We start from the raw sequence: 22,746 nt of genomic DNA on the forward strand, positions 1-22,746 counted from the left end.
CTGTGTTATTGAAGGCTTCAGTCCGTCCCAGTTCATTACTCCACAAACTTGGCAAAATCCTAAGTCGACGCCTCTGGTTATAATTAATGAACTAGGCGGAATTCAATCAACTACAAACATTCTTGAATCGGACGATAGTAAGTTTCTGAAGAAAATGGACATAAAGAGAAAACGGTCAGTATACCAGAATTGACAGGAATCGGACAGTATGGTTTTAACTTGATTTTAACTGATCCGGTCAAAATCGACTTTGGATACTTGATCAAAATTTAAAAATAATATTTTATCCTACATTATTATTATATTATTAATATAGTTTTTAAGTTAACTCTAGAATTAAGATAGAGATGAAAGAATAAAAATTAGATCAAAATAAGTCAAAAAATGTTATTCATTACTCAATAAAATTAAAGGATCATCTACAATCTACAAAAATAGGCAAATTTCAAGATAAAATATTAGGTGTTGGAATTAATTCGTAGCGTTTTTTAATGAAAGAATGTTATTTATTTCACATGAGCATTAAAAAATACATTAATGAAAGTACTTCCTATCACTTGTAAAACGCTACGAATTAATTCCAACACCTAATAACTTCGTATAAAATTATCATATTGAAATATTTAAAAAACTATTTTACAGCCTGAAATCTCTACTGTTCAGATCGGTACTTTAGAAAATGGTTTTACTGATAGTTTATGGAGTTACACAAATATAAATGAAAATGCATCAAATCTCAAAATTTTTTACGAAATTTACAAAATTTTACGGCGCGAATTAAAAATTGCATACAAATGCGGTTTACAGCTTTCGAAAGAGTGAATCTTTAGCTTTAATTTGCTTTTTTATTGACTTCTACGATTTTTTTTATCGAGTTATTCAACATCGAAGCAAAAAGGGTCGTTTTTCATTGTTGAATAACTCAAAGAAAACAAATCGCACAAAGCTTCATAAAAAACAAATTAAAAATAGAGAATCACTCTTTTGAATGATAAACCGCACTTGTGTATAATTTTTAATTCGCCCCGTGGAACTTCGCAAATTTCGTAAAAAATTTTGAGATCTGATGCGTCATTCATTCTGATGCTTCACTTATGTTTGTGTAACTTCACAAAATATCAATAAGATGATTTTTTAACTACCGATTTGAAAAGTAGAGATTTTAAGCTGTAAAATGCTTTTTTAAACATCTTGATATAATGATTTTTTACGAAGTTATTCTATTTTAAAATTTACCTATTTTTGTAGGATGGAACAGGTTATCCTTTAATTTTGTTGAGTAGTGTATTTTATATCATGTAATAAGTTTAAACAAAACAAACATTCTTATTGCATACAATGCATACATAGATAATATAATATAAACAATATAAGAATAGAAAAAAATATTATTTTTTAGTTATTATTCTTTGTTAATGGCTAAGGTAAAAAAATTTGCACTTTTAGAACTGCATTTTAGTATTAAACTATTAAAATGAAATAAAATACTTAGGTAATCTGAACAATCTGAGAATACTAGTACAACATCAGATATCAGCGCTTTTAGATATTCATAGGTCGATCTGCGTTTGATCTTTGTTCGAGAGCGAGAGCGATAAAACGAAAATTTGAGCGAGAAGGCGTTTTTAGCTAAAGTTCGACTTACGCGAATCTTCGATCACAAGTCGAATGCGGCGGTTTTCTTGCGGCGGAGCGTTAACTTGACTGAAAAAAAAGGCGAAGAAGAGGAATCACAACTCGATTCGGCCTTTTATCCCTTTTGTAGAACAAAGGCTTTCTTTTTCAATCATCTATGAGATTCTCGAAAAATTATAAAAATTGAGATGACTGGGTCGCGATTCGAGTCGCGATTGGCAATTCTCGACCGCGACGGCCAAGCGATACGCTATTGCCCGCCAAATTAGAAATTCTGATTGGGTGTCAGTATGTTACGCGTATCACGTCACGCGAGCGCGCGTGCGCTGTGACCGATTTGAATTTAATTCCGTTTTAGCGATTGGAATTTATGTACGTACGACATGTGGCTTTGATTATATTTTTTGACTTTATCACCGAGGTGATTGTCAAGTTTGTTTTTTGAAAATTTCTAAAAACGTTTGAAATTGTTCTAGAAGCTTTCAATCCACATGTCGCACGTACACCGAATTTGCGAAAACTGATTTTTAGGATGCATCTCGAACAATCTTCAGACGAGCTAGGTTTGAACCAAAGTTCACGTTTCACGCCATAGTTAATATCATAAACATTTCTTGAAAATAACTTGGGTAAATCGCGTTTTAATTAAAACTTGGATTTATCGCTCATTCGAACTGCAAATTATGATTGAGACAAGATTTAACTGAGGATTATATTCACTCGTAAATTTTTAATACAAAATGTGTGATAATAAGAAGAGACCAGTTTACTCTGAAAATTTTATTGAAGGGGCTTGTTCTTAAATACAGTGTTATTATCGAAAATAAAAATACCGAGCAATAGTAATAAACGAAAAAGTCAAGCATGGGAAAAAATTTCGGAAGAATATAATCAATGCTCTGATATAAATCAAAAGGTACGTTAGATATTTTTAAACAAATCTAGACGAATATTATTAGGCATCAAGATCTATTCTGACCGAAAATGGCCTTCACTTCTGGGTTTGTATATTTGTTTGATTTACATATCGGTTACGGAATTACATAGCGATTTTTCAATTATTATTGTTAAATAGACTAATACAAATTATTTATTTTGTGATTATCTTATTTTATAAATTATTACTTTACACATAGGCGACAGTAAAACAATTACAATTGTAGGAAGAATATATGTTTCGTTTATAAATTTTTATTTTGTTCGCGCGTTTCCGACTATGACGATATGCGCTAGAGTATCAGCGCGCTTGCACAAGAAGAAAAAGGTAAAGGAAGGTTAGTTGTAAAAAGAGAGTTGTAAGATGGCAGAACACGCGTGTGGCACGGCGAAGCGTGAAGTGCGATTTGTGATTCTCTCCTGAACTGTTGTCCATAAATATTGGCTCATCAAACATTCCATCATCGTATCTTCGTATCGAATCATCTTATTTCCTACAAATTTGGGGGCTCGTCCAAGATAAGAGCTGGTAAGAGACAAAAGGGGAGAAAAGACGAAAAGATGGGAGAAAGAAAAGACGCAAGATGAAAGACGATAAGACGGGAGACGACAGAACAAAAGAAAAGACGAAGAGACGAAAAAGACGAAAAGACTAAAGACGAAAAGACGAAGAAGAAACAAGACGAAAAGATGCAAGACGATAAGACGGGAGACGACAGGACGAAGGAAAAGACGAAGAGACGAAAGAACGAAAAGGCGCAAGACGGAGAGGACACGACGACGAGAAGAAGGAAAGAAGAAAATAAGATGACATTCAAATCTCGAAGACGTTAAGAATCCGAAAGGCATTGAGTGTGCAACTACAAGGTGACGTAGCATCAGAAATACATTGGCAAGACTGTGAATGCGTCGGTAATCAGTACCAACATCGAGAGGGCAGTGATAATATGACGCGGGTAAGCGCGCGACAGTAACATTGGTAACGACATCGAAAGTGTGATGGCAGGACTGCACGACGTAAGTGAACGTGAGTCGTTAGTCTTGAGTGTACGCGAACAAGACGGTGCAACAACAGTGAGCGCGCGACGGTAAACATTTGTCACATTGCGTAAAGTGTGCAGAGACAAGATGAATAATCTCGCGCAAATTGAACCAATCAATCAGAAGATACGCGGCATCGACCGTTGCCGTGATGGCTTTACATAAGTTTATCTTCGAAAAGGAAGGTGATCGAAAAAATAGATAAAGACTCGGAGACTTTGAGGGTTTCACTTTTAAAAAAGACACAACGGGATACGTAGACAAAATGGAAGTGGCGCGAAAACTTTCGATCGGTGACTTGATATCCTGCTGTAACATTCTTGGTTTAGAGTACGGCGGAAACAGAGAAGAGATAATGACGCGCATATTACATAGTTTAATGGATCTAGATACTCTCATGCTTAAAGGTAGTGAACAAGACAGTTGCTTAGACGAAGATGCGAGTGACGAGGGAACAGCTGACGAGCAAGACGACGAAAGAGAGAAAGAAAGAACCAACAAAGAGAGTGAAAATAACCTCGAAGAGAACCACTCTACCAGAGGCAGTTAAGTGAACACGAAGTTCTCCATGACATATCGAGATGTGCAAGATTCAATTAAAACTTTCACTGGAAAAGATACATATCCGGTTGAAAGATGGATATCTCTCTTTGAAGATGCGACTAATCTGTTCGGATGGTCGGAATTATAGAAGTTAGTATTCACAAAGAAATCATTAGCCGGACCTGCTAAAATGCTCATCGACAGCGAAGGCATTATCAAGTCGTGGAAGAAATTAAAAGAAATTTTACGAGACGAATTTATAGACGAAATAAACAGTGCTCAAATACACGGTGGTCAGAAGAGGACTGAAGAGGGACGAAACCTTGCAGAATATTATTATGCGATAAAAGAAATAGCTGCTAGAGGTAAAATAGAAGCAGAAGCACTCATGAAATATGTGATTGATGGAATTCCGGAAGACGCACAGGGCAAGATGATATTGTACGGAACTAAAAAATTGACAGAATTCAAGGAGAAGCTTAAAGTATACGAAGCAATTCGGAAGAAGAATACTGAGAGGATGAGAACGAGAGAGAAGAACAGCATGCCGAAGAAGACAGAGGAAGCGAAGAAACCAACAACACCAAAAAGTGGCGAAAAGGAACAGGAGACAGACGTGCGGTGCTATAATTGCGGCGGTAAAGGACACAAATCTAAAGACTGTAAGAAGAAAGAATTAGGTAAAAAATGTTTTAAGTGTCAAAAATACGGGCATACGGCAAATTTGTGTAACGCGTTAGACGATAGTGAAGCGGTAGCGGATAAAAAGACGGCGGTAATTAATACGATTACTGATTCATCGAGCGGTAAAATGTTTAAACAAATCACGATAATCGGTGTGCGGATTAATGCGTTAATTGATACCGACAGTCAAATCACGGTAATGCGCAAAGATGTTTACGATAAAGTGAAATTAGATAAGCTACGGGGAAATAGTATCTGTTTAACTGGTTTTGGAAAAAACGAAGTGCATTCATTAGGTTGCGTAATTATAGAAGTAGATGCTGATGAATATCCGTGTATAGTGCACGTTGTGCCGAACGAAGTTACAAATTCAGTTATAATTGATAGCGATTTCCTAGCGATGACAGAAATGATCATCAATAACGACGGAATAACTATACGAAGAGCAACACCTGCTCAATTGTTAACAAATCAACGTGATCGAAAAGCAACCGTTAGACATTGGTAACGTGACGGATCCGAAAGTACGCGAAGAAGTAGAGACAATTGTTGAAACGTATCAAGTAAATAAGTGTAAGACAACGGACGTGAGAATGCGTATTGTACCAAAAGACGAAAGGCCCATCTTTCAAAAACCGTGACGATTACCGGCACCTGAGCGCGAAATAGTCGAAAACCAAATAGCGGAAATGGCTAAACGACGGGATCATTGAGAAGTGTATACGTCGGAATACGCGAGTCCAATAGTCGTAAGAAAGAAGGACGGATCACCGCGTGTATTGATTATAGGAAATTAAATCGAGTCATAGAAAAGGATGGTCATCCTTTACTACTAATCGAAGATCTACTATTAGGTGTTGGAATTAATTCGTAGCGTTTTTTAATGAAAGAATGTTATTTATTTCACATGAGCATTAAAAAATACATTAATGAAAGTACTTCCCATCACTTGTAAAACGCTACGAATTAATTCCAACACCTAATAGATAAATTAGAGGATGCTTGTGTGTTTAGTACATTAGACCTGAAAAATGGAAATTTTTTTATGTATCCGTAGAAAAAGAGAGTCGAAAATATACGTCGTTTGTCACTCCGAACGGTCAATATCAATTCTTGAAAGTCCCTTTTGGATTATGTAATTCGCCGAGGGTTTTCCAAAGATATACGAGGTCTGTCCCAAAAGTATCCGACCTACCTCCATTTTTCGGCGCTTGGCTTATTCTTCGTCATCCGGTTGGTGGCATCCTTCGAAGTAGTCCCCATTTGATTGAACAACACGCTCATATCGATGCTTCCACTTCCCAAAGCAGTCTTGAAAGTCAGTTATTGGAATCGCCTTTAGTGCATTCGTCGCATTGGTTTCAACAGTCTTCTTGTCGTCGAATCGGTGTTCTTTAAGCGGCATTTTCAATCGAGGAAATAGCCAAAAGTCGCAGGGAGCTATGTCGGGACTGTACGGAGGCTGGCGAAACTGTACAACACTGTGTTTTGATAAATACTGCTGCACAAGGTTTGATGCATGCGCTGGAGCATTGTTTTTTCGGTCATTTTTAGCTACTTAAAAATCCGACGAACGTGAAAAAGACACTGTAAACAAATACACACTGCGTATGAACTATATGTCCTACTAGTGTTGGCGACCAACCGATAAGTTCGTAAAGTTCTACTGTTGACGTGCCTGCCCGGTAGAGGTCGCTAGAACACTTTGGCGCGAAGATATAAATGCAGGTCGGATACTTTTGGGACAGACCTCGTATTAATGTGCTTTCTGGGATTTGATTAGACAAAATATAGTATTGCTTTACGTGGATGACTTGATCGTGCTGGCAGCAAATGAACAAGAAGCGTTGGAACGCTTGCGAATCGTATTAAAAACAGCTAGCGACAACGGTTTACAAATTAATTTTAAAAAGTGTCAATTCGTGAAAAGAACCATCGAGTTTCTAGGTCATATAGTAGAAGGGGGCAAAATTTACCCTTCCCAAGAGAAAGTCAAAGCTGTGATAGATTACAGAGCCGAAAAAATTAAAAGATATTCAAAGCTTTCTTGGATTAACGAGTTACTTCAGAAAGTTTATACCTTCGTATTCTACAATCGCGAAACCATTGAGCGACAAGATCAATCTTATAATTTTGACGATAAGGCTCAAAATGCATTCATATAATTGAAGACGATTCTAACTTAGAATCCAGTACTGAAAATATATCATTCGCGACACGAAACGGAAGACACATGGACGCAAGTATAAACGGTTATGGAGCTGTACTTCTGCAGCGTTCAGACGAAGACAACTTATTACTCAGTATATTTTATGAGCAAAAAGACTAAAAAAGAGGAAAGGAATTACATTTACACGAATTACGAATTGGAGGCGCTTGCGATAGTAGAGGCACTTAGAAAATTCCGAATGTATCTGTTAGGAATTCAATTTAAAATAATTACTGATTGTGCGGCTTTTCAGCGAACCATGAACAAAAAAGAGTTAAGTACACGTATTGCGAGATGAGCTTTAGTGTTAGAGGATTATGATTACATCATAGAGCACAGATCGGGAACCTGTATGAAACACGTCGATGCTTTGAGTCGGCATCCAATTAAGATAATAGCGAAAAGTCCAATTATATCACAAATTAGGAGTCAATAAGCAAGCGATGAGAGAAGCGAAGAGATTCAAGCAATAAAAGAAATTGTCAAAGACAAATCGTATAAGAATTACCACATAAGCGGCGATTTATTATATATAAATTTCAAGATGGTAGGGATTTACTTGTTATTCCCAGAACACTAGAATTAGACGTAATTCGAACGATTCATGAGAAAGGACATGTGGCAGCGAAACGTACCGAAGAGCGTATTCGTCAGGAGTATTTTATACGCGATTTAAGGAATAAAGTAGAACGACACATTGCCAGTTGCGTGCAGTGTATATTGACAAATCGCAAAGAGGGTAGACAGGAAGGATACTTACATCCCATTCCTTACATTACATTCCCAAACCTGATGTGTGTCATTACACACATATCACGCCGATCATTTAGAGCCGTTAGATATCACTAATAAAAACTACAATCATATTCTCGCTATTATTGACAGTTTTACTAAATTTGTATGATTGTATCCGACTAAATCTACCACAGCTCGCGAGTCGATTAGACTATTTGTTAGAAATTTGATTAGAATATTTGTTCAAAAACAAATATTCGGGAGTCCGAAACAAATCGTGACGGATAGAGGCACAGCTTTTACCTCCCAAGAGTTCAAGGAGTATTGTCAGAGTGAAGGAATTGAACACGTGACAATTACCACGGGATTGCCAAGGGCAAACGGACAAGTGGAACGTTTGAATAGAGCAATCATATCGATACTTTCCAAGTTATTAATTGAAGAATCTGCTAAATGGTACAAACATGTAGATAAATTGCAACGTATATTAAATTCCACGTTCAATCGTAGCGTAAATGCGACGCCTTTCGATTTACTATTTGGCATAAAAATGCGCGACGAAACTGATCTGAAACTACGCGAAGTAACAGAACAAGAATTTCGATCAAAATTTGAGGAAGAGTGTAACGAAATTAAAGCTAGAGCGAAAGAACAAATTCTGCAATCGGAGAATTGTAAGACATATAATCTCAGACGTAAGGTTACAGAATACCAGGTGGGAGACCTAGTAGCAATCAAACGAACACAATTAGGTCCAGGTCGAAAATTACGAGCGAAATATTTAGGACCATATCGAATTGAGAAGGTTAAGCCTAACGACACATATGATGTGATTAAAAGCGGATCTCACGAAAGACCTGTAAGTACTTCTACCTACGCTGAGTATGTTAAACCTTGGAATACCGTTAATTATAAGTAATCAATTTTATTTGTAAGACGTTAATTATAAGCAATCAATTTTATTTGTAAGACGTAATTATAAGTAATCAATTTTATTTGTAAGACGTCAGTTATAAGCAGTCGATTTTATTTTTGTAAGATGTTGTAATGTTAAATCGACTAATGGTAAGTGAATTCAAGCGATCATAGCACGATAAGAGTGTTTTTCGTTTCTTTTGTTGTTTTTGTGAATTTGGTAGAAACCGTTGTGTAATATTAAGTTAACAGCTGGCGTCATGCGAGACGCACGATTGTGCAGAATGTAGGAAGAGTATATGTTTCGTTTATAAATTTTTGTTCGCGCGTTTCTGACTATGATGTAATGTCGACACTATCATCAAGTGGGACGCGTACAAAGTGATCTTCGCGAAACTTATCTTTACAATCACTGCAGTTGAAAGGGCACTATATACAGACAGAAGCTGTCCAAAATGAGGCGAATGGATAGATATGCGAAACTAAGTAAAAATGAGTATGAGATCACGCTTTGAATATAGGAGCTGTACGATATAAAATAATGGCAGAAGAATATCGTGCAGAAAATGAGCGTAAGCAACTCGAGATAACTGAGTCAAAAAAAGCTACTGAAATAAAATTAAAAATTTTCGATAAATAATATTGTGATATATTTAACATAGAAAAATATTGAAAACATAAATATTCAAATTGCTACCAATATTAAACTTAATTATAGTAGAATATTTAAATTAAGTTAAATTAAGTTAAATTAAGTCATTATTTTAATATTAATTAAGTTATTATTTTAACATTTATTAATTAACATTTATTAATTAACAATATTTCAAATAAAATCTTATTATAATTTACTTTGATTGTTCTTAATTACATAAAATAATTGAGAATTGTTTGACGCACAGCAATGCCTTCAAGTGGTTGTACACGTATAGGGTCGTTTCGAATTGGTTTGTCCAACGGAAATTCAATGTCATCATTTTCAGATGCTTAGTCATTATTTTGTAGACCCTTGTGAAGGATCGCACAAGCAGTAATGTTGGAAACGGTTGTAAGGCTATTTTCTAAACCTCTCTTTAAACACGGAAATCTTTTTTTTCAAATTCCAAAAGCTCTTTCAATTACACTTCTAGCGCGTTTATGTGCTCTGTTATATGGTTCTTCTGTTGCATTTTGTGGATTATTTACAGGTGTAAAAAGAAAACTTGTAGAAGTATATGCAGCATCACCTAGCAGAGAACCATAGATTTCTCGATCTAATAATTTCGTTTATATTCTAGATAAATATAGTTGAGTCATGTATACTTCTCGCATATCTCACTAAAATATCCAGAAATTTCATATCTGCTATAGCAAGTATTTATAAATATATCAAGTATTTATAAATTTTAGAAATGTTTATACTTATTTATAATTTCTATTTAACTTTTTCTAAGAAAGATTCAAATAGAATTAGAACTTTTATAATATTGATAAGTATGTATATATTTAAGTATATTAAGGAGTGCATACTTGCATATTAATGGAAAAATAAGTCTTTCTATTACGGAAGGTTTCTAGATATGATGATCGTCCGAGTACATTAACAATACGAATATGTGTTCCATTAATCGCACCAACAATTCCAGGGATACCGGAATATTGCGTACTGTTCCCAGTCGTTGAAATGCGATTTTATATGCAAGTACACCAGCTGTTGTTGAAATTTAAAAAGCTGTGAAATTTAATAAAGTATCTACTGCAAGGCCAACAATCTTGATACGCGTTTTACAATTTGGCTTACAATTGATTGTGACATGCTTAAAAGATTACCGCATACTATCTGCTAAAAAGATAACAGTAAAGATTATGCTTCAAATTGTTAGCATTTATATTATTATTATTATTCATAAAGTAAAAATGTTTTTTTATTTGAAAATTTCCTGTTGCATAAAAGCGTAAGCAAAACTTGTAATAATGGTAGTATGGATAGACCTCGTTGTGAATCTTTGTGTAACGCTTCATCAACGAGAGGAATAAAATTTATTACAGTATCTTCATTAAATCGATATCTTTTTTGAATTCTATTTCATTTCACCATTCGAGGGAATTGTGTGCATCGCGCACATAACGCTTCGGTACCCTATCTCTTAAGAAAATGTCTACAAATTCATAAAAATCTATAAATTCATAAAAATCTTTGTCAATTTCAAAATCATCATTCATTTTAGAAGATATTAAAGCAGTTTAACTAGCTGTGACAAGTAAAACAAGACGGGTTCTAACCCATGGGCTAGAGGGGAACGCGGGGAAATACTCGTAGGCGCGGGGGATACCTAACGCGGGGAAAGAGGGGGAAAGGCTCCTACACAATAGGGCTTCTTTTTTTTTGTTGTCAAAATTTCACCACGTTTTTCTTTAAAAATGCATCGGTAAAGGCTTGTATGTTAGAGAAAGATAGAGCGCGCGTAACGTGAAGATGAGTGAAGAAAAGATGGAAGAATCAATAGAGTACGAGTTTCTTTTGTACAGTTTTTTCAATATGGTTTTTCCTGGCGCGTCGAGGCAAAGGATGGGAAGTAAAAGACAATACACACGAAATAATGCGAACAAAAATGTTTTATTCACATCTTATTACACCGGTTTTCGTACTTATTAAAAATTAAAGCTAATAGTTCGCAAGCGATGAGCTGATGTGCATTGAAGATGTTGCTATCTCGTATAATGTTTTCAGATGCGATGTTGGAGAATCGCGTATACTTGGTATCTACCGTATCGACGAGTCGAGCTAATCGTTCGAACGTTACATCGATACACCCATTAAAGTCAAATATACGGCGTAGCGTTGTTTCGGTCATCGTAATGCGTACGGATGAAGAATCGAGACGTACGAGCGTAGCATCGTTCAGTATGCAAACACTGACGGTTAGCGGTCCAACGCTTATAAAATTATCCTTGTATTCGTTTCGAAGCAGCTTGTAAATATTTCCTCGCTGCTCGTAGAGGCTCTTCCACGTTTCGAGAGACAGCGATAGTTCGTGTCCGCGATGATCTCTAAGGACGACCTCCACGTAACTCGGTGGGCCAACGTTGATTCCAATTTCCAAAAATTTGTAGCCCGTATTCGTCAGATCGTAACGTGTGCTCAGTAAACGCACTGCACGATGCTCCGTACTGTGTACATACATAATGTTAAAAAACGTTTCTTTTGTGTATAGAATGTTGAAACTTACATGTTATATTCCTTCTTCACATCGTACGATGCACTGCTCTTTTTAGCGAAGTACATTTTTTCAACCGTTCGTATAAGTGGGTATCGCAAGACTGATTGCATCCGCGTAAATTGTGACGTAATACTTCTGGAATCGATGAAAGAAGACAAGTCCTCTTTCCAAGAATTTCGAACATGTTGCGACACGTTTTATCAAGTCTTTCTACGTATTTTTTTTTGTCACGAATTTATACATACGTTTATACATACATACGTTTATACATATGTTTATACATACGTTTATACATATGTTTATACATACGTTTATACATACGTTTATACATACATACATTTATACGTACATACGTACGTTTATATATACGTTTATACATTACAAAAGAAAGGAAAAGAAATACATAATAAATACGTTATAAATGTATTTTTATTTAAAAAATTCTTTTTTGCAACCACCAGTTATATATTTTCAATACATTTTGTAACGCACAATTCTTAACATGTTGTCCACATCGTATAATATTAGTAACATCTAGATTAGATAAAGATTCCATGTCTTTGTAAACTGCATCCAAGGTCTCAATGTACATGCGTTCTCGCTCATCGTCCAGAAGCAAGTTCCGCAGCCACATTCGTTTCTCGCGTCCCTTGACATACACGACAGCATCATTCTTCAAATACAGCCATCGTAATTAGACGTTTTGCCTCGTTGTACGGGATCGTCCCGTCCTCCCATTGCAATCCATGGTGATAAGCAATCAATCAGGAGGCGCAAAACCTGTCGGATCTTGTCAAAAATTTCCATGGCACGGGATTCATAAAAATGTAATGCGTGAGAACGGTCCCCTGTTTCAGCACCGCCACTTCCTTCACGATAAATTTCTTGTTAACGATGAATCCTTGCAGATCCACGAACGTTGGCACGAGCATGTTGTCGAGAAGACTGCAATCGATTGCGGTTGATTGCGACGTAGATCTTATCGTGTTAGAGGTGCACTTAGGTGATTTTGCGCACAACGTTGGTCAATGGATTATACTGAACCACGCGATCATGTATGATGAGAGACAATAGGCTGTTGTATTTACATCCTCTTTACATTCAAAGTCTAATCGCACGTTCACCGTGCCACTCTTGATTGATTCGTTCTGTCGAGAGCAATCGATGATCACGAATGGACCATTACGTAAAAAAGTTGTAAAGGTGAGACTCGGCTCGAGATACTCGTATCTGTAGTAGCCCTTGCAGAAACGCCCGTACAATTCGTACAGAATCGCACATCTGTTTTTGTCAAAATCCAGATTCAAGTCATCATACGGATAACATTCCGAATTCAGGTAAAGTTTCGCATTGGTTAATTTGCAGTCGTCGAATCGACTTACATCCTCGGACATGACGTTTTTTTGACCTGTTTGCATAGCGAAAATAACGTAGCGCGGCTTCTCGAGCTGAGTAGCCGTCTTGATGGCCCACTAATGCTTGGATGTGCTCTGTAAGGAAATTCGTACAAATCCCACGAGCGAAAAGCCATGCTCAAATATCGTCCGCTCTCCAAAGCGCGCAGCATCGACAGCTTATTTATCTCTCTCAATAACACGTGCGGCATTCGCCACTGTACTTTGAATAATTCGAGCGTTGGCTCTATCTCCCATCAGACAATTGTTGTCGTTGCGCGCTCGTATTAAAATCAATTCGTGACGAGCGTTGATCACCACGTGTTTGTAATCTTCGCAAAATCCCAGCAGTACGTAGAGCGGTACACAGAAATTAAAATATCCGGCTGCAGTAGTCTGCGCATCCCAGCCGACATTCCGTAGAATCACGCTTCTGTTGGATGACACTGTAGTTTTTGAGCGTGCTAGTTATACCCAGATTTCTATTACGATCAATCTCCACACCATTGAGTTCATATCGAATCTCATCGAGTATGAACGCGACGTAATTATTTTCCAATGTCACGTGAGCACCCTGGATCACTTTATTCTTCGTCAGTTTTCCCTCGACGTATAGAAAGCTTTCGTACGGCAGTGTGTACAGATTCTGTTGCTGTATGGGTATTCTTATTTCGTCGTTGTACCCGAACGTTGTGTTGGTGAACAGGCTGTACGTGTGAGTCTTAATCTTGACGATGCGATCGTCAAAGATCGGCTCGTCTTTAATGTTTAAGATATCAGTCATCTTAAAAGTTGCGCATTACGAATCCCAAAGATTGTAAAAATTTAACGACGCACTGAGCTTCTTCTTGCTGACGCAGTTGGATGAGTGAGCGTTATCGAGCGATGATGTTACCAGCCTTGTAAAGAATGTGTTATCTTTCTGCGTGCGCTCCGCTCCATTCAATACGAACATCTCACGTTCGCTGTCGCTGTCGCACGTGCAATCTGACGGTTATCTCTTCTTCTTCCGGCTCGGTCGCATCGTCCGATTCACGATACTGCTTTCGTTTCGGTGCACCCCGCTCGTCGATAAAGCGTTACGCATGAAGACACCTCTAAAGTACGGTACGCGCATACGTCTCGCGAGCACGTCCAATTGCATGTTGGTAGTTGCATCCGAGGGCATTCTTATCGTCTCTTTGACGTTTTTTTTTCTTCGCTGCTACACCCTGTCCGCGTTTATAGGGGCTGAGATACAGTCCGCGTCCATATTTGTACGGAGCGAGATACAGACCACGGCCCTTTTCCATCGCGCGGTCGTGACGTTGCAGCTCTTCGAGCTGACGTCGCATGGCTTTGCTATCGTTTACCGCTTTCGCCACGGTGGCCGCTCCACCAATCAAGGACCCGAGCGCGCCCAACATTGGCAGAAAAGGTAACGCACCACCTCGTTTTGCCGTTGGAAGTATCCGCTTTTTCGTTGTCTTTTTCCTTGTTGTCTTCTTCTTTGATTTTATGCCCATGCCGATCTTGGTCTTGGCTTTCATCGCTGCCCAAATGGCAGCAGCGGCGGCTCTCTCGCTCAGAGCCGAATATCCCGCGGTGACACGTTTCCGCGCCTCCTCGGCGAGTACTTTGTCTGCCGCGTGTCTATCGGTGAAATCGTTGCTCCGAGAATACGCGATGTCGTGTTCTTGGCACGCCGCGTCCAGCGGATTTATGCCCAAGTCACCTCTGGCTAATCGCTTCATAAGCCGAGTGCCCGGGCCGCAAAACTGGTAGCCCGGAATATGTAACTCGAAAGGAAGCGCGTTTATCACTTGACGCTTCGCACCGAGCAGGCAACAACGCTCACGACAACGAGATACTGTCGATCATCGAGGAACTTCGCGAAACTCGTCTTATTATAAATTAAATCGCGTATCCATGAAATGATTCAGTCGAGTAACATCAGCGAGAAAAAATAGATTATTTTCTCGTACTCAGTGTATTACGCGTCGAATTATGAAAAAGAAATCTGAGAAAAAGAGAGAGAAAATTAGCTCCGAGAGACGTCGACTCGTCGAGGAATTGCACGCGAGGAATTCTCCTGCGAGAAGAAATTTTCCGCGAAGGCGGAAGGGGGAAGTCATAGTTCGGGGATACGACGATCTGTGGCAGGCTGATGTCGTTGAGATGGGCTGATGCGCCCGTACTCGGGTTTCAACAGAGGCCACCACTACATACTCACCATCATCGATGTGTTGAGCAAATACGCGTGGACCATACCACTCAAGAGCAAGGGTGGAAGCGAGACGGCTAACGCTATCGCTGAGATCGTTCGAGAGAGTAGATGTCCGAAAAATTTACAAACGGATAAGAGGGAAAGAGTTTTACAACGCCGATGTGCAGAAAATCTTGAAAAAAGCACGATGTTAATCACTATTCCACGTATTCGACGTTGAAAGCGTCAGTGGTCGAGCGGTTCAATCGCACGCTCAAGAACGACATGTGGAAGATGTTTACGCTCAACGGCAATTACAAGTGGGTCGACGAGCTACCGCGTCTCCTGTCAGATTACAACGCGCGCAAGCATCGCACCATCGGTATGCGACCCGCTGAAGTAACTCCCGCGATCGCCGAAAGACTCTTGGACACAGCGTACAGCGCGATAAAGATCGCGGATCCTGCAAAATTCGAAATAGGCGATTCGGTACGCGTGAGCAAGTACAAGACGATTTTTGAGAAGGGTTACATGTCAAATTGGACTACCGAGGTGTTTACGATCGTTAAGGTGCAGCGTATCAATCCTGTAACCTATTTACTCGAGGATTATCGCGGAAAATCCATCGCTGGAGCGTTCTACGAGTACGAGTTGCATCGCGCTACTCATCTGGACGTGTCTTTCGTGGAGAAAATACTGCGCAGGAAGGGAGACAAAGTGTACGTCAAGTGGCTGGGATTCGATGGATCGCACAATTCATGGATACACAAAAACAATGTTATTTGATAAAATTTTGATTCATATATTTTATTTCTACATATAAAAAATATATCAATATGAGTATATAAACGTATATTTTTTATTACTTCCCATTCATCTTCGTTTTGCAGTATACAGATATAAAACACGTATATAAATGTATGATACATGAAATGAAAATAATAGTAATACATGAAATGAAAATAATAGTAATATATGAAATGAAAATAATAATAATACATAAATGGTACTACATAAAACGTAATAGTAATACTTATATAAAAAGTAAAAAAAAAATGCATTACGTGTAAATTATAATGATAATAGTAACATGTACATTGTATGAAAATATTTAAAAATGTAGAAAAAACATACACCAATTATGATAATACATAAAGCATATAATAATACATATATATACTGTATGAAAAAATATATATATATATAAAAACAATAATAATATAAATGTTGATACACACACGCACACGCACACACACACGCACACACACACGCACACACACACACACACACACACACACACACACACACACACACACATACACACACACACACACGCACACGCACGCACGCACACATTACAAAGGTATCCGCCAATGCCCCCACGGTAACGTCTCCGTCGAGTCCGGTACGACGTATCGTTTGTCATCGTATGGACTCAGAGCGATTTTCGATTCGAATATCGTGTACACATCGTGCAGTTTGGATCGTATACACGATTGACGACGAGTCATTTCGATCTCTTCGTTCAAACACCGCGTGTAATCGTCGAACGTTATCGTTTGCGCTACGACGTTACTCTTTACACTTTTCGCTTTTTTAGTTTCTCTCTTGCCGTCCATCCTCACCGCGTACATCTTCGCTCTGAGACCAACGAATTCGGTCATTATCACATCGTTATTTTCGTCCTTCATCAGGTACTTTTTTGTTCGCGAGGTATACCGTACGCATTGTCCATCGGATAATTGCTCGTGTCGAATCTAGCGATATCGCATTTCATAGTCTCGTAAACGTCCTCGCACTCGATGCTGTATACAAGACTGTCCGTGTCGGTGTACATAATTTTACATTTTTCGCGAAACAGTGGTAACATATACTCGTGATGAAATTCGTACAAGCAGACTTTCGATATGTCGAGTATACACATACCCACATAAATTGGCTTGTTGAACTTCACCTTGAGTTTGCGCAGTTCGATGGCGATCAAATTTTCCGCAAAGATGCTACGGCTGTGGAAATTCGGTTTCGCGATCATTGCCTCCGCACCGTACCGTCCGTCCCACTTTGTTAATAATTTTACGTCAACGTGATTGCACACATTCTCCATAGTTTTACCGAATACCGCGTTCATTAATTTATATAAATTTTTCTCGAAATCATTTTTAGCGCGAGTTCTGAAATTTGTATTGAATTCAATATAATCGCGAAGCCATGGAGATTGCGCGAATTGTAGTACTCGATGAATCTTTGTTACGCGAAGACCGTGACGAGTACATTGCTGCAGGTTGCGGTAGTGGATGACGTAACGCTGTTTATCGTACAGCGTCGCTAAAAGTTTAGCCTCGCGCTTGCCGGGCTTATCGGACAGAACGGCAGGTCAGTGTGCAGATCGTGTAGATGTTGTGGATACTCGAGATCGACTTCGAGAATGTAACCGATGGATGAATCCAGAGCGATCGCGCTCACGTCAAAATTCGCAGCGTCTTCGGCCCATCGAAATTCGGCGTATGGCAATGGTTGACACATCGCCCATCCGTATAAATTGTTAACATCGTAGTACATCAAGTACGACGACGGTTTCGATGAGTCGTACGAACGCATGTACTTGTTATTAGCGTATCTACCGGAACATTGACTGAGACCACCGCGTATACCGCGCTCGATGAATATGATCATGTCGATGTCGGTGAGTAACTCGAATCTTATACATGTATGTTTTAGCATCGCGTCCCACGTGAAACCAGGTAATGTATAGTAATGCGCGGGATCGAGACCGTAACTCGCGACACAACTTTTGCGGAAATTTTCGAAAATGTCGACCAATAACAAGACATCGGTTTTCAAATACAGATCACTGTACTCGCCGAGCGTTTGAATGGAGAATCGCTTCCAGACGTTCGCGGCGTGAGCGTAATCGCTCTCGGATACTATATCGCCTGTCAACGAACTGAAAAATAATTTACGCGGTGGTAAGCGCGTGTCCTGCAATTTTTCGACGCGATCAATGTACTCGTACGGAAAGACACCTTTCCGTGTGAGTAATTCAAATTCTTCATCTGATAATGTTGGAAATTCGGAACGTACAATTTTTAATTTGTCTTTACTTAAAAACGACGTCAATTTATCGAGGCTTGTGTTTAGAAATTTTAAAGAATCGATGAATCGTAATTTTATGCAATTTTTCTGAAAATTCTTTTCATTTGTGTCTTTGATGCTATCAACATTTAGTGAATGAATTTTTCTTTAGTTATCAGTAGTACCGGTTCGAACGTGGCAGCAATTTCTTTAATTATAAAATGCGCGTCGTAGCCTGATAAATTGTGAAAAACGATCGGAATATATAATAAAATGAATTTTTATATTAGGTGTTGGAATTAATTCGTAGCGTTTTACAAGTGATGGGAAGTACTTTCATTAATGTATTTTTTAATGTTCATGTGAAATAAATAACATTCTTTCATTAAAAAACGCTACGAATTAATTCCAACACCTAATAATTTAAATTACAATTCGCATGCGCTGGACCACGGAATCTACCGGTGAGATGACAATGATCGCGGACCCGCGTATCGTCCGGCGCAAACGGTTTCTCTCAAATATAGCAATGCGTCGCGCTACGGCACGCCTTCAATTGTTCTTTCGACAACGTTTCCATGGATACGTTGGCGGATACTATATTTTTAACTCGATGTTCCAAATCGTTGAGTTGTCGCGCGAACCACGTTATGCAATCTTCATCGCGACGGAACCGATACAACGCGTCGTTGTACGAACATCGCACGTAGTATCTTATACTAAATACCTCGTGCCATTGATTCGTGTACGACGACGACGACGATGCATTTTCCCTTTCAAGTTTCATCTTCCGTAGAACGCACTCCAAGTCAGCGTAGACGATGAATGGGGCGCTCTGCTTATTGCAGTGATTCTCAAATTCGAGCCACTTGTCGTCCACGCTCGGCAGTCGGATAGCGGAGTCGTTCATCTTCTCGCAATCCATTACGTGCAATTTTTCGTTGGTACTGAAGTAGTGCAAGCATCTGAAAAAAAGAAAAAAATTATAACTATTACCATTATTTTATTAGTAAGACGGAAAATTATAATAATTTTTCATGTATACTTACCAATCGCAGAAAAATTTCTTGTTCTTTTTCTCACTAATCTGCGAGCTCACGAGACGGGATAGGTTTTTTATCCACGCAAAATGTCCAACACCGTCGTTGCGTGGATCTTGCACGTACAGCACGTTGACGTGTTTCTCCTTCTTTTCATTGGTGAGTCGCAGAGGAAGGACCTGTTTATTCTCAATGCCGTACACGTTGATCGACACCGCGTTCAACCATTCGAATTTAGAAATGTCTTTTAAAGTCACTGGAAAAATTAATTAAATTACTCTCAAGACAACGATAGAGATGTTTTGATAGATTTACGATTTAAACTTCGATTCAAATCACGATCAAAACATGAATTACTTCTATGAATGAAGAAATATTGAAATAAGATTCAAGAATCGTGTATAAATAGCTTGAATCATGAATCCGATAAGCATTTCTTAAACTACGTTCAAGTGAATCAGATTTAAGAAACATTATGAGAAAAGCGTGGTTTGAGAAGCGTTTTTGATATGAAAGATTGACTTGAATCTAGCTCAAATCAGATTCTTAAGTTAAATCACGACTATGAATACGGACCTTAGAGAGGTAGGAAGAAACAAAAATTAAAGCTGGAAACAGTGGAAACTATCGAAGTACATTAGGCAATATCTGTGAGCTTGCAACAATAAGAAAAAGTTAAAAGTTCTTGAAAAATAAAAATACATTTTGACTAGTGACTTCGATCAGTTAAAACTAATTTTGACTGGTTAAAACTAGTTTTAACTGGCTCCAGGTCAAAACAAAAAAAAAAGTCTTTTTGCCAACCCTGCAGTACACAGTTGAAAAGAAAATTTTTAATTAAAAAATTTAACATATTTTAAGTGTCGAATTAAGTCCACTCATAATTTAAATCAAATTTAACACAAGTTCATTAATCAAATGCTCGCTCGTGAATAAATTCAACAAATGTAGTTTTAATACTTAATCTTGTGTATTTTATCAGCTGTGTCATTTTGACTAATAAATAAATGTAACTAAAATTAGTCCCTTTATTTATTAGTTTATTATGTATATTAATGAATCTAAATATATAAATTATTTTCAATAGTGTAACGATAATATCACAAATAAAATAAAATTGAATGGATGGACGTATAATAAAAACAAGCAAAGAAAAAGCTATTGAAATCAATGAAAAAAATTGCAAATTTTTTCTATGCAACATTTCCTTTCCAATTGTGAAATATTTTGCATTTTGAGAAATGCTGAATGTTTGAGATCGGTAATTCGAAAAAAAAAGTAAGAACTCTTTCGATCGACCGACAGTAATTGTTATTGAACGCACGCATAAGGTGAGCTCGTGATTTCATCTCGAGCCTGACCTTAATCCTCGTCAAAGTCAGGGATTCGTCGTCCTTTGGTCTTTTTTAAAACAATTCGGTACACGCAAACAGGCACCGGCAACGGACAATCGAAAGTTCTAGAACAATTCAATTCGCGCACGCGATCGCCGCGCTCCGACGAATACGTCACGCGCTGTCATCAATCCCACGTACGGATTTTCTGTCGCGCATGACTGTTACGTTGAACGTCGTTAGAAAAGAATCCAAAGCGCCAATCAATTTTGTACAACTAATGCCACGTAATAATTACGATTGTGGCAAAATTTTATTGGATTTTTCCCAAGAAGAAAGCCCAGGCCGAAAGCAATAAATGCTTCGATCTCGCCGTTTCTCCTTCTTAGAGTTCTTAGAGTCATAGTCTCGCTACTATATCGTTTCGTAAAACCGCCGTGCTAACCGCTTAGTGAAAACCGCTATAAGACAGATCTTTTCGAGAAGTGCCGAGAAAATCGCCGAGATTTTCCATCACCGCGATTCCAAATACAATTTGGAAAAGATGACCGCATTTAATATTCTGTTAATCTAATATTTAATTAATTAATTATATTTTCTGAATTTGTAACTGTGCATATTAAAGAAAATTCTTTTGTTAAATTACAAAGAAACGGAGTTTTCTTTACTGTCGTGTATCATATCAACCGTGTGCCGTTCTCTCACTCGAATCTTTCCGCGCGTGCATTCCCGCACACTTAATGAATTACGTCCCGATTATAAATCACCTAATCGTAAAAATTTAGGAGGACCACTGCTGGATAAAATTAGTGAACAAATCGATTTAAAAATGACTGCAGATTTATTAGATGAATTCCAACAGACCAATTACTAGTCTGCAATACGGATGGTCTAATATAAAAAATAATTCGATTATTGCAACTAGTACTCTACTCATACTGGTAGAAATTCCTAATTATTATTTACAATGAACTGGGGCTGGCAAAAAACAGTGCAATATTGTGCGGAGATTTTACTGGAGGCCATCGAATTGTACAAAACTAAATATAAAAAAGATGTATTTGCCGTAGTTATTTACTGACAACAAGAATAAAATGTTGTTACTTAGAAAAAATATACAAGAAAAGCACCCCAAAATTTTAACATATAGATGCATTTGGCATTATTTACAATAAATTTAATAGAAAGTTTAGTAACTAACAACTTCTAAGACTGTAATAAAACATTTAATTGAGATTCAAACATATTGGCGCAATCACCACCAACCATATGGATAGTTATGTCAGAAAAATGGAAAAATGTTCCAGATTCTGAATGATACTAGGTGAAATTAGTATGTGTACAAACATAATAAAAATTATATTATATATATATCGAAAAATTATAAAAGAATATCCGGATGAGATAAACGATAATATTAAACAAAAAATTGACGATATAAACATTTGCAAAAACTCTCTGAATATGGACGAGCAACTAAAGCTGTAGATGCAGCACTTGATCTATTGCAAGGAGATAATGTTACCCTGGCTGATGCCGTCGATGCATGAAGAAAATTATTAAACAATATGAATTTATATATATCCACAAAGAATATCAATACAAGGTTTAGACAAGTAATGCAACCATTTCACTTTTTAGTATATGACGGATCTGAAATATTTAGGTAAATATACTCAGTAAATAAATTATTATTACTAATAGCAATAACAAATAACTAAACTCCAAATCTGAGACATTACTAAATTAAGAATATTTTTTAACTTTTAATGCAATATATACTTAAGAGAATGCTGGAGCGAAAGCTGAACTTAATCAAGGTC

At 37.7% G+C, this 22,746-nt stretch overlaps 2 protein-coding genes across 15 annotated transcripts in view; one reads left to right on the top strand and one right to left on the bottom strand.

Annotated features, from left to right (window-relative positions):
- The window catches only part of LOC105144004 (prominin-like protein), a 331,794-nt gene that overhangs the window by 43,852 nt on the left and 265,196 nt on the right, over positions 1-22,746 (top strand). The gene's annotated exons all lie outside the window — the stretch shown is intronic.
- Positions 11,054-11,862, bottom strand: LOC147908891 (uncharacterized). Its single transcript, XM_087408073.1, has one exon. It carries the CDS (start codon positions 11,860-11,862, stop codon positions 11,299-11,301), a length of 564 nt encoding a protein of 187 aa, XP_087264199.1. The 3' UTR covers positions 11,054-11,298.

Source organism: Acromyrmex echinatior, chromosome 7 (assembly GCF_024713525.1).
Source record: "Acromyrmex echinatior isolate Ae372 chromosome 7, ASM2471352v2, whole genome shotgun sequence".
NCBI lineage: Eukaryota > Metazoa > Arthropoda > Insecta > Hymenoptera > Formicidae > Acromyrmex > Acromyrmex echinatior.